The following is a 13,254-nucleotide window of genomic DNA, read 5'->3' on the forward strand; positions in this document are numbered from 1 at the left end:
TTGAATGATAACATAACTCAGGACAGTGACTAGCACACAATAATGACGGTAACAGCTAACATTTAGTGACTGCTTATTAAGTGCCAGACACTGTCTCTAAGCTCTTTACAGCAAGTCCTCACTTAATGTCATTGACAGGTTCTGCAACTTTAAGCAAAATGACATATAACAAAACCAATTTGACTAAAGGCTAATTGATATAAACACATTAAATTCTTACTGCATCTCATTATAACGAAAAGACATCGAATGCAACATTATTTGAAGACCTGCTGTACCAATAGTAACTCATTCTTTCAACAACCCTACATGAGTTGTGAGGTCTATGAGGAAAGCATTATAACTATTTTTACAAAAGAAAAAACAGATCTTGGTATGTTAAGTAATTGGCCCCAAATCACCCAGCTAGTAAGTGGCATAGTGGGATTTGAAAGCACCTAACAGGGATTGAGAGCAGACTTTGGAACCAGACAACGTGGGTTAAATGCTCCATAAGTTAGGTAAAGCCTCAATAAATGCTAACAATATTTATTATATATTATCTCATTTAATTCTTTCAATGTACCTATCAAGTAGGAATTATCCCCATGTATTTGAGGAAAGAGGCTTGGGTGGCAACAGAGCACCCTTTGCCCAAATACACTGTTACCCACCCAGTGTTAGCTCCCTGTTAGGGCCGGAGCCCTCCAAAACTTGCTCCCTCCACTTTGCTGGTTTGGAAGCCATTCCTCCTGCTAAGGAGGTCCTTCTACCCATCTTCTCTGCTAGACTCTCCCCACCTCATGGCCTATTATTTCTATCTTAATTATACAAGTTAATATATAGATACGTTCCTGTTGTAAAAGATTTAAAAATGTAAGCAAATATAGTCCTTATTGATGGAATGACGGTCACACTGTGACCATTTATTCACTCTTATACACAATGAACATCATGGTACATTTTATAAAAATATATTTAAGAGGATTCCTAATAAATGCTGTTTAAATATTTAAAATATTTATAGCTCCCACCATATTGCCCTCCAAAAGCTTTACTAAATTATGATCCCTTCAATAGCGTGAATGTGTGTTTCTCTCCATCCCCACCAATACTGGTCATTATAAATACTTCTGATTTTTGTCAAGAGGATCAGCTAATAATACTGTTTTTAAATTTTGCATTTTTCTTATCAGTGATGTGAAATATATTTACATTTTCCTGTTTTGGGGGCATATTTAACTTTGTTCACTTTTCAATTGGGTAGTTTGCTTTTTCTTTCTGATTTCTAGGTACTTTTTGTTCCAGCTGGTAATCCTTCCCGTTATGATAGAAATGGGTATTATCTTTAAAGGTTCAACTCAACTAAATCCCTTCTCTTCTCTGAGATTCTTGCTGAAAGCTCTAATCCACACTACTCCCTCTGATGACCTACAGCACTGAACAGATTCATCTTTATATACCATGTTTCCCAGAAAATAAGACTGGGTCTTATATTCCTTTTTGCTCTAAAAGACACATTAGGGCGTATTTTCAGGGGTTGTCTTATTTTTTTCATGTACAACAATCTACATTTATTCAAATAGCCATGTCATCATCTTCTGGAACATCGTCATAACATACTAAATGCGCCCGTCTGGCTGACCATCTTAACTGGGGCTTATTTTCAGGGTAGGTCTTATTTTCGAGGAAACACAGTATACACCCAGTCATTCCCTTCCACTTGAAAGCTGAAATTGGATTCTATTTTTCTTTCAACTGGTATTCCTCCTATCTTCTCCCCTCTTTTCTCTTTTCTCCCCAAATACCAACACAAAAGTAGTATTAGGGCCTATTATACTTCACATTTGTGCTTCTCACACACACACACACACGAAATATTACTGATGATGAATGTCCCTTTGGATCCCAGTTTCTATGACAGGGGTCATTCCCCCAACTCCCTCGCCACTCCCAATCCTTACAGGGCTAGGCAGAAAGTAATATAATGGGTAATGTGGTTTCATGGAAACAAAATGAGAAATGGTGGCAACTACTGTTAACCAGAGAACACAACCACCTAAAAGAGAAACCTTATTCAGCTCTAGCAAATTGTTGTCAAGTAGGAATTGAAGCTCCATGATGACAACTTCTCTATTTTAAAAGTGGAAAAATCTGTATTTTATGTTAAATGTACTTTTTAAATGTCAAACCAACATTGTGTGTGTGTTGGGTTGGGAGTGTGTAAAGGTCAGACTCTGCATCTATTAATTCGACAGACTCTGGCATAGAAGAGGCAGTTTGTTTATTTTCCCATTTGCTTTCTTCCTTCCATTAGACTGAATGAAACATCCAGGACAACTTGTGAAAGATAAAGTCATTTATATCACTGGGCAGGAATTAGTTCCAATGTTGTTTTATTTCTGTCTCTCAAACTAGACTAAGCAACATGAAGGCAAAGATCACATTATTCATCACATCAGCTTCTAACAGTGCCTAGAACATGAGAAGTTCTCAGAAAAACTTGTTGTTGAACCAAAGACTGAAGAAATGAAGACCTGAATAGATAGCCAATTTACCTTTAGATTGTAAATATACTTGCAAAATTCAATGTCCACGTATCAGCTCAGTACTTGGCACACCGATCCAAGATGGAGGTTAGCAGAGCAACCCTTAACCCCACTGTGTTTTACATGGTGAATATTGGTCAGTATTTCATATTTGTGCAACAAGACGGGTAAGGATGTATAGGATCTCGCCATGAAAATCCGACAGCTCTTGATGGCAGTCCTGTGCAAACCCATGGCTACCTGGCTCTCAACCTCAGTCCCAAAGACCATCCCCAAGTTTTATACCTCTTGGCCCACACTTCCAGTTTAGGATTTCTTCCTCCCATGACCTCGCTGGGTGCTAGTTTCTTCAGGCCATGCTCTGGGGACAGACGGTTTGGGGTGTCAGCTGTGGGCACTGCCTTGCTCCTTCCTCCTCTGCAGCTCCTCCCGCCGTCTCGCCTGCTGTTCACTCATGCAGTCCCTGAAGGCCTGCACCTGTGGCTGGCACTGTCGCCAGTCCTGGTGCGCGGCCATGCACTCCTGCACTGCATAGTGGGACGCTGCACAGCCAGAACGGGAGATGAGCTGGTCCAGGGGGTCCTCTTCCTCACCCTCCTTCTTCACCTGTCGGGCCCAGGTATGGCCTTGAGTTGACATCTTTGGGAGTCTCTAGACATCAATGGAGGCAAGGTTAGAGTAGGGACATGATTATATATGAGGTTCCTCTTATAAGTAACACTGAACACTGCACGGTTATGGCCTATGTATACAAATGTCTCCCTTTGGAGACTGTAAGCTATTTGCAGACAGATAATCGGCCTGATTCAACTTGATGCCCCCAGCACTAGTCCTGGCAGAGAATAGGCCTGCAAAATGATCTGAACGGAATGGAATGAAGCAAAGCATGTGAGAATGCTTAGCACAGCACTAAATAAGCTCGAATGGATTCCTCTAATAGAATTTGAATTGGGTAAAATATCACCTTTCTGGAGAAGCTATTTCTGATTCACCCTCAAAAGAACTAATCTCCCTTCTTCTATTGGCCTTATTCTATGGCTTGAGAAGAACAAAATTTAACACTTGGGAGAGTACCCAAATATGGTAGGGTTTGACATGTGGAATGGAGAGAGTTGTGTGGCTACAGAATACAGCATGCAGCGGCCCCGGCAAGAGACGAGTCTGTGAGGTAAGTAAGAGTACTTCATGTGAAGTGTGTTTGCCCAGACTGTCTTCCCAAGACCATCTACTTCAGAATACCCAGCAGAAGGTAGCATAAAGAAGGAACTTAAGAAAGAGATGAAGAGAAATGGCCTCAGCCTTTGTATAAATTTCACGATGACTGGCTGTAAAGGAGCTAGGATTCCTTAATGCCTTTCCTGTGTCTCTGATTCATTCAGCAAATCATCACTGAGTACTCATCATGTACCAGGCACTATGCTGGAGTTGAGTATACAGGAGTGACCAGGACAGAAACCGTTCCTGCCTTCATAGTTTACAATCTAGGCAAGTAAACAGCCAGTTTACTATACACTGTATACAGAGAGCTCATGCTGGGAACACAGTGGAGGAGTGATACCTAATCCAGACAAGAGAAACAGGCAGGGAAGGCTTCCTGGAGGAAGTGATTTATAAACTGACAGCTGAAGGATGAATAGGAGTTAACTAGAGATGGAAAGGAAGAACAGGGTGGTCAATGAAAGAACAGGGTGGGGGGTTGAAACAATTTGAGAGGACTGGAAAGTTCTGTATGACTGGAAGCATAGAATATGAGGAGAAAACAAAAGAAACGAGAAAGTATCTGATCATAACCAGACGTTGTTAGCCATGTTAACGCACTTAGAGCGCCAAGGGGAAGTCACAAGGATTTAAACACGCTAAAGCCCTACATAAAACTCATTTGCTTTGGAGGCAGTATAACTTGAGGAGGGGGGAAACGGGCTTTGAAAACAGACGGGTTGGAAATCTAGCTTTGTCACTGACATTTTGAGTGACCCTGAGTAAATTACGTCATAATAGTCCTATTACTATACGTTTCCTCTTCCTAAATACACAGTGAGCTCTTTAAAGGCAGGTGGCAAACCTCTTAGAGCAAGCACAGAAAAGTGGCTTGGATCTTAAGCCAAGAAATCCGGGTTCGAATACCAGCACACGCTTTATCTTGCAATCTTTTTTAGTTTGCTCCTTAAGATAATATTTAACTCGCAGAATTACTGTATGAATTAACATAATGATGCCAAATGCATGGGCTACAACAGGACTCAGTAAACGCTGCCGTACGCTTTTCCCCACCACATCCCGGCTTCAGCCTCCCTTGGAGTAAAAAGACCCTTGCTCAGAGATAACGGCAGGTTAGATGGTCGGCACCTGGATCGGGAGCAGGCTTGGACCAGAAAGGCATCGAAAAAACCAGAAAGCAAAGATACCCAAGTGGCCAAATCATCTGAAGCTCCTCTCCCACCTTCAGGAGAGAGCGCATGCGCCCGCGCAGCCACCGGGCGCGCCCACGTAGTGCCCGTTACGTTTCAGAGTGCAAAGAAGCGGCACGCAGTGCTCACCGAACAGGCGGACGGACAAGAAGACCCGAATGTGCGTTCCAGCACGTCCACTTCGCAGGCAGTTGGAACTCTTCCGACCCTCCGGGAAGGAACCAACCTCTCAGGAGCGCGCGCGCGGAAGGGGGAGGGAAGGGAAGGGACCCACCGCGCATTTTCATTGGTGGTCTCTCTTTGTAGCTCCCGCCCCCCGCGCTACTTCCGGGAAAGAGCGGAAGAGGCGGGCTAGTGGAGGAGGGGTCAAGATGGCGGCGCCTTTGAGGATTCAAAGCGACTGGGCTCAAGCCCTCAGGTGAAACCAGTCCCAGAACCCGGACTGAGGAGGCGGGTAGCGGATGTTGCCTTTTCGTTAGGAGAGTCATGCCCGATCCAGGATATCCATAGGGGTTACCTCATCAATTATTGAGGGAGTATTGGGTCTAGAAAACGAAGTCTCAAACCCACATGGTTATTTTTCATTCTCTGAAGAGCTATCCTGAAGCTAGGGAAGCACATCAGAGCTGTGTGATCCCAGCATCAGAACTAGGATTAATGAGTTGTAGAAAGACAGGAAAACTGGGAGGCAGGAGGCCAAGTAGTCAGTCATTTAACAAATATTTATTGGTCGTATTTATTTGCAAAAGTTCCAGTACTCACCACCACCAGTAATTGTCTTTTACTGTGTGATGGAATCTTTGTATCCTTCTCGGTCCCTAATGGTATATTAGTCATATTGGACCATTCTACTAAACAATGTAGCACCTACCATGTCCAGACTCTGACCTAGATAGATGCTCCATGCAGTACAGTGTGTACTCTAAACTTAAGGGGTGGTTCCTGCTCTCAAGTTGACAGCTTCGTTGGGAATACACAGCAAACCATTCATTTATTTAACATATTTATTGATCATATAGTGTGCGTTCACCAGGATGAGTACAGTAGTGCCATGAATGACAATTTTTATTACTAATAAGGATTTTCAAATTGAAACAATGGTGAAGATGAATAAAACATTCCTGTATTTAAGAAACTTACACCTTACTATAAGTGGGCTAAAATAAAGTATACATTACTTACTATAACACAGAATGTGTGAAAAGTAATAAAGGAAAACCACTAACATTTATTGAGGGCTACTAGGTACCTATGGGAGAATGCAGGATCAGAATCTGAGGAAGTAACTTGCTCAAGATCATGCAGCTAATAAGTGATGGAGAGTTGCTGGCAACCTATGTCTTTCTATCTTAAAAGCCTAGTCCTTTTCTGCTATACTCTAAGAGTGTATAGGATGCTGAGATAACGATTTGGATGATTGGGGAAGTGCATTCTAAAACATGAAAAGTCTGAGGTGCTAGAACACAGACATTGTATACTAGTCCCAGCTTTCATTTTCTGCTTCATAGCTAGGCAAGTCATTTCTCTCTGAGCTTCAGTTTTTTTAACCTTTAACCTGAGGATTAATAAAAGATATCTTGTTAAATTGTTGTCAGGATTAATGATGCTATATGCAAAGTGTCTAGCACAGGGTCTGGCTTACAATAATCCCAATAAATATTTATAAACTATTCCCGATTTTTCAAAGCTGTGCAATTACAAATGAATAGTGACTCCCTATTGGTGAAATATTTGCACTTCATTGAACCAACAGATATATGTATTAAACGCTTAATCCACAAATATCTTCAACAACTAAAGTTTGTCTTAGAATAAGACAAACATGACTGGATGAGATATTGGACTTGATCATGTCTAAGTAGTATGGCCAAACTGGAAATTATATGATCTTCTTTCTCCCCTTGTACCAGTGGCATCCTTTTGTGTTGAGTGAGCCTAATTAGGTTTTTGTCTCTCTTCATAGGAAGGATGAAGGGGAGGCCTGGCTGAGCTGTCACCCCCCAGGTAATGTCCTTAAGTCTATATGCATTCCCTTTAGAGTAAAAGGATTTACTACCCCTAGAAGAGAGCTTCCTACTTTCTCCTGGCCCAAACTCCTGGCACAATGCTCATAGTCTTCAAATGTTTTTGACCAGTCTGTGATCAGACATCACCCCATCTCCTCCATTCTAGGGGAAGGTCTTCAGATTGGTTTTCCATTTGGAAGCTATAAACTTATTCATGGAGACGCTGCTGATACAGCTAAAACAGTCTCTTGGCTATATATTATTTTATTCTAAATAGTTGTATAGCTTCAAGTGTGACCTTCCTGATGATTCCTAGATCTATAGCTCTAGCCCTGGTCTCTCTTCAGTTTCAAGCAGAGATCGAACAGTTGTCTGCTAGCTGTTTCTGCTTGGAGCTCTCAGTGTCATCTTGAGTTTATCACATCCAGAACCAAGCTGAGCACTTCTGTTGTCAAACAGGCTTCTTTCTTAATTTTCTCATTTCTAAAGTTACCATCCTTCTAGACATCAGAGTATAAAATCGAATCACCCTACCATATCCAGAGTTTCCACGTCTTAACAATTTTCCCTTGAAATGAAACTCCTGTTATTCCCATTCATTTGTTTGCAGTTAGTGTGGTAACATTAAAAAAAATTCCAAGTTTGTGAGAATGTGTTGTTTTACTGATTATTTTGCATTTCAGATATCTTTGATGTCTTTATATAATATATTCTATTTCTATGAGAAATAGTTTGAAACAGTTTTCTTTTGAGGAAATTGGTGCCGCATGGAAGAGAGGATAGTAACTCGAAGGTTTATAGTCAAGGTTTTGTTTTATTGTTAAGATGGGAATTAATTGGAGAACAAGTAAAATATAGGTTGTAGGTAGAGGAGAGAAGGACTAACAAATACCCATGTCTTAGGGGAGAGAGAAGGAAATTGAATGAAGTCTAAAAGACTAAGATGAAAGAAGGTGAAGGTAAATGCAGATGTAAATAAATGCATAGGCATGGATGTGGAAATTTGTGAGTGTCCTATAGCCTCGGTTTTCTTTGTGATATTGGAGGTAGGGTCAGCTCTTAAGGCAGAGGGCTCTTTGTTTTATTCTTAAAATAGTTTTATTGAAATAAAATGTGTGCTATCTGTGTGCTAGATACTATACATATATTTGTATTTCTCAGAACCCTATGAGGTAGGTACTATTAGGATTCTCATTTAAAAAAAATAACAGCTTTATTGAGATATAATTCACATACCATTACATTTACCTTTTTAAAGTGTACGATTCAGGGGATTTAGTTTATTCACAGAGTTGTGTGTCTATCACCACTATCAATTCCAGAACATTTTCATCACCCCAAAAAGAAACCCTATCCTGTTTAGCAGCCACTTCCCATTTCCTTTCTTCCCAGCCCCCTAGCAACCACTAATTGACTTTCTGTCTCAATGGACTTGCCTTTTCTGGACATTTCATATAAATGGAATCATATAATGTGTGGCCTTTTGTGTCTGACTTCTTTCACTTAGCATAACATTTTCAAGCTTTATCCATTTTGTAGCATTCATTCCTTTTTGTGGTCAAGTAATATTCTATTGTATGGATACACTACATTTTTTTAAAATAATTTTTTATTTTTCAATTACAGTTGACATACAATACTATATTAATTTCAGGTGTACAACATAGTGATTAAACCTTTATGTAACTTATGAAGTGATCACTCCGATAAGTCTAATACCCATCTGACATCATACATAGTTACTATAGTATTATTGACTATATTCCCTATGCTATACTTTACATCCCTGTCACTGTTTTTATAACGGGCAGTTTGCACTTTTAATCCCCTTCCCCATCTTCCAAACCCCCCTCCCATCTGGCAACCATCAAAATGTTTTCTGTATTTGAGTTTGTTTCTGTTTTATTTGCTTATCTTATTTTTCAGATTCCACATGTAAGTGAAATCATATGATATTTCTCTTTCTCTGACTTATTTCACTTAGCAAAATGCCCTCTAGGTCCATCCATATGGCTGTACATATGTACCATACCTTCTCTATCCATTTGCCTATCGATGAACACTTAGTTTGCTTTCATATCTTGGCTATTGTAAATAATGCTGCACTGAACATAGGGATGCATATGTCTTTTCAATTAGTGTTTTGGGTTTCTTGGGATAAATACCCAGAAGTGGAATCTCTGGGTTCTTTGTCTCTTGTTACAGCCTTTGTTTGAAAGTCTATTTTATCTGATATAAGTGTTGCTACCCCAGATTTTTTTTTTGTTGTTTCCATTGCATGAAATATCTTTTTCAATCCCTTTCAGTCTGTGTGTGTCTTTTAATTTGAAGTGGGTCACTTGAAAAGAGTATATATATATATATATATATATATATATATATATATATATATATATATATATGTCTTGTTTTCTTATCCATTTAGCCACCCTATCTTTTAATGGATGCGTCACATTTTTAATCCATTCATCAGCTGATGTACTTTTAAAAAAAATTGATGGACATTTGAGTTGTTTCCACATTTTGGCTATTAAGGAAGAAGGTTTTGATGGCAGGATGGGTGTCATGAGAAGTGGCTGCTGTGAGGAATAGAAGTGGCAAAAGGACTGCAAAACTGTACAGAGTTCGTAAACATGAATTGTAGTGGTGCCAATCTGCATAGTTGTGCCCTTCTCTGTGGCAGCACTCAGCAGCCTCCATGCAGAAATGCAGAAGGTGAAAGGCTGGATTAATCCCAGTTCTATTATGTAAAAAAACCAAGACTGAGATCATTTTAGTGACTTTACAAATGTAGAGAGGTCATTGAGGGTACTGACAGGAGATTAGTTAAAATGATGTATCATGAAAGCCAGACTTCATGGGGCAGTTAGTGAAGCCAGGAGGGATTTGCAGAGTTCCTCAGTCCTATTTTTGTGGCATCCTTCTGAACTAGCATTTCACTAGCACCACTTCCTTGCCAAAAGCTTTTTCACTATAATAGATCTTCTCTAGTCCAAATTTCTACCCTAGATGGTGAGTTCCTTCATTAACGTCCTTCAACTACCTTTTCCATGACTGTTGTAACCAAACTGGTATATTGTTTCTTCCTTCCCTTGTTCTTTCTGACTTTCTTTTGTTCTTGAAATGACCCCTCCCTAACTTAAAGTTTCCTTTTCGTTATCTTCCTAGTCCTATCTTTCTTTTAAGGTCCTACTCAAATCCCACCCTCTCTAGAAGCCCTCCCACTCTGTGTGAATCCATGATGGTTTTTACTTCCCTCTTACTCCTCGAATTTCAGTTTGTTAGAACAGTTATTTGCTGAATAATTTGTAGCAACCAGCTGGCTTCTGAACTCAAGGACTTCAGTCTAGTGGGGAGGTCAGAAATGTAAATGGAGTCTTATGAACTGTTACAGAAGTGTATAAATACCGTACAGAATAAGAAGAGAAGTGTTTTTAACTCCATCCTTCCATCTGCATATGTTTATGTTTAGGATAATATTTAGCTCATATCACTGCAAAAGCAGTGTTCTCCTTAAGCACATTTTCCAGGTTAATGAAGCTTAACTTGACTATGTATTATGTCTGTATACTCTGGATAAATGCGTATATTCATATTGATCTTCACCTTTCATCCTGGAACAATTCCATTTCACTGCCAGTAAAACTGAAGTTGAGATCACTTTAGTAGCTTTCTCTACGAATGCTATTCTTATACCTTTAAGTCTTTGTTCCTAGCCTTTACCCCTGAGTATATTCCCTCCCAGCTTAGGCTAGTACTCTTCCTACTTTGCCTCATTTTTAGCACAAGTACCTATTACGCTTTCATGAGCCAATTTCCTACCATCTATACAGATGCCTGAATTGAGTCTTCAGGGAGAAAAATGTTAAATTCTTCTTATTTTTTGAGATATGCTTCTTCTGTGCTATATAGGGAAACCAACTTTGTATGGCAGCCTAACTTGTCAAGGAATTGGCCTTGATGGCATCCCAGAGATTACAGCTTCGGAAGGATTTATTGTGAATGAAATAAACAAGGTAGGTTTTTATGTCTGCTAGATGGCACCGTGTCCAAAACTGTGCTAGTACCTATATATCTACTTCAAATATCTGTACCATCTGTGTATCAGTGTCATCTCCATTTCGTTTTTACCATAATCATAGTTTTTACTGCCTTTGAATGTCGAGAGTTTTCTTTTTCTTTTGAAGTTACATATACTTTTAGACGCAATCACACTTCCTCTTACCTTCCTTTATACCACCGCTGTCCAACAGATAAATAATGTTAGCCACATATATAATTTAAAATTTTCTTGTACCCACATAAAAAAGGTAAAAAGAAACAAGTGAAATTAATCTTAATAATATATTTTATTTAACCCAAGACATCTAAAATATTTCAACCTATAATTAATATAAAAATTATTAATGAGATAGTTTAGATTCCTTTTTTCTTATTAAGTCTTGAGGTCCTGTTTATATTTTATGCTTATAGCACTTCTCAGTTCAGACTCTAGTTTTTTATTGTAAATACTTGATATGTATTTAGGTTTTACAAAATTGACAGTTGAAAACATAGATTCATATACCCAGGTAGGTCCAATACTTAAAAAGTTTTCCAATAACTGGATCAAATATCAATTTTTAAATTAAACTTTAAGTAAAATTAAAAACTCAGTTCCTTATTTATACTGGCCACATTTTAAGCACTCAATAACCTTATGGGGTTAGTATCTACTGTATCATACAGCATAGCATTCTAATATGTCTGGCTAGACCTTGGAGAAGCCATACGTTAATAGTACTTAATAGTTTTTTTCATTGGTCTTTGAGGTGGGTAGATGGCCAACCTAAGTGTTGCAGAACCTATGATCTGACTTTCCTTATTCGTTCAGATAGCTGCAGTAAATATACTCTGGTGAGATGATTCCCAAAGAGTAAAGCAGTTGGTCTTTCTTTCTTTCTTCCTTTTTTTGGGTGTAATTAAACTTTTTTAGTTGTAAAATATTTCTGGTATACTGACAAGAATAAAGAATACTTTACTTTTTACATAAGATTTTTCGCAAATATTCATTCATTACCCTCTGTGCAAGGTAATAGGCTACATGTTTTTATATATCTTATGTTTGTTTTTCATCAATACCTATGGTATTGACGAAAGTGTCAGAAGATCTGAGCCCAACTGTTAACCCTGACACTTACTAGCAATATGAATTCGGACAAATGACTTATTTCCCTGAGCCTCAGTTTTCTCATCTATAAAATGGAGATAATATTCTACCTCATAGGCTGGTTAGTGGGGAATGAGACTACATATAAATGAAACTAAAATATTACAAAACTGAGTCGTTTATCATAATAGTCCTTTTTAATTGGCATTTTAAATTTCCATTTTTACAGATAAGCAAACAGACTCATTAACCCCTAATAATCAAAGCTACTTGGACTATATGTTGGAATTGAAACCCAGTTCTATTTAACTTCAAGTATAACACCACCTTGCAAGCCTACATTTCCCCCCAGTGTTTCACCAGTATCCATTCGTAGCCTGGGTGCTGACTTCCTTTCTTCCCTTGGTACTCAGGCCCTGATACAATCCTTACCTTCCGACATCATTGCTAATTTCTGCTGTGTAGCTGCTGACTCAGAAAGTAAGTGCTTATGGTTGAGCATTCATTTGTTTCCTAACTGCCATGAGTCACTTTGCTATTTGATGTTGCTACATTGCTCTTTTAAACAGATCTGTCAATATGCTTAGAAACCTAACCCCAGAAGATAAAAAGTTTGACTTTGAATTTTATCTCAGTGTGGAATACTCATACTACCCACCCCACCCCCTAAATTCTGTCTGTTCTGATATCTCCTGCAGCTTTTCTTTAAAATATTTTCGTTAACAGCATGATTACTGCTGACATTGGAAGGTAGTTTGGTATTTATCTTCCTTTATAGTCTGTTTATGGATTATGGATTGATTTGCAGGATTGATAAGCAAGAGAAAACAATTGATTCTTGAAATCTTTCGTATAATTAGCCCCAAAGAAATGGAGTCCTCTGAGAGCAAACCAGTGCTTACAGAGATCTGAACACTAAGCTCCCAGAGCTCCTTGCAGCCTTGCTTGGTATGAATATTTAGCCAGGAGAGTTTAGCTGACATTTTAGTTTCAAATCCAGGTCAGCTCTCTGGCAGCTATATGGGCTTTGTCCTGCGGTTAGAAGCAAAAACTCATTTAATGAAAGGCCTGCAGGCAGCCAGGCCTGGATAAGCTGGCTAAGAAAGTACTGTTTGTATAGATACTCTAATTGTCTTTTTGAAGGAGTAGAGGATCTGTAATAA

General features: G+C 39.0%; 2 protein-coding genes across 3 annotated transcripts in view; one reads left to right on the forward strand and one right to left on the reverse strand.

Annotated features, from left to right (window-relative positions):
* Window positions 1-2,318: 2,318 nt before the first annotated feature.
* LOC117030989 (cytochrome c oxidase assembly factor 4 homolog, mitochondrial) lies at window positions 2,319-5,216 on the reverse strand. The gene is made up of 2 exons (XM_033121263.1): window positions 5,066-5,216; window positions 2,319-3,179 (listed from the first exon to the last, which is right to left on the reverse strand). Exon 2 carries the CDS (start codon window positions 3,165-3,167, stop codon window positions 2,913-2,915), a length of 255 nt encoding a protein of 84 aa, XP_032977154.1. The 5' UTR covers window positions 3,168-3,179; window positions 5,066-5,216; the 3' UTR covers window positions 2,319-2,912.
* Window positions 5,217-5,263: 47 nt separating this feature from the next.
* The window catches only part of PAAF1 (proteasomal ATPase associated factor 1), a 35,042-nt gene continuing 27,051 nt past the window's right edge, over window positions 5,264-13,254 (forward strand). Inside the window, exons 1-3 of one of the 2 annotated variants that reach the window (XM_033121261.1) lie at window positions 5,264-5,354; window positions 6,900-6,940; window positions 10,855-10,958. In XM_033121261.1, the coding sequence (XP_032977152.1) occupies window positions 5,308-5,354; window positions 6,900-6,940; window positions 10,855-10,958 (192 nt within the window). In that variant the 5' untranslated portion in view covers window positions 5,264-5,307. Of the gene's footprint in view, window positions 5,355-6,899; window positions 6,941-10,854; window positions 10,959-12,552; window positions 12,572-13,254 lie in introns of those variants that run through there. The other variant, XM_033121262.1, reaches the window with a different exon arrangement.

This window comes from Rhinolophus ferrumequinum, chromosome 11, assembly GCF_004115265.2.
Source record: "Rhinolophus ferrumequinum isolate MPI-CBG mRhiFer1 chromosome 11, mRhiFer1_v1.p, whole genome shotgun sequence".
Classification (NCBI taxonomy): Eukaryota; Metazoa; Chordata; class Mammalia; order Chiroptera; family Rhinolophidae; genus Rhinolophus; species Rhinolophus ferrumequinum.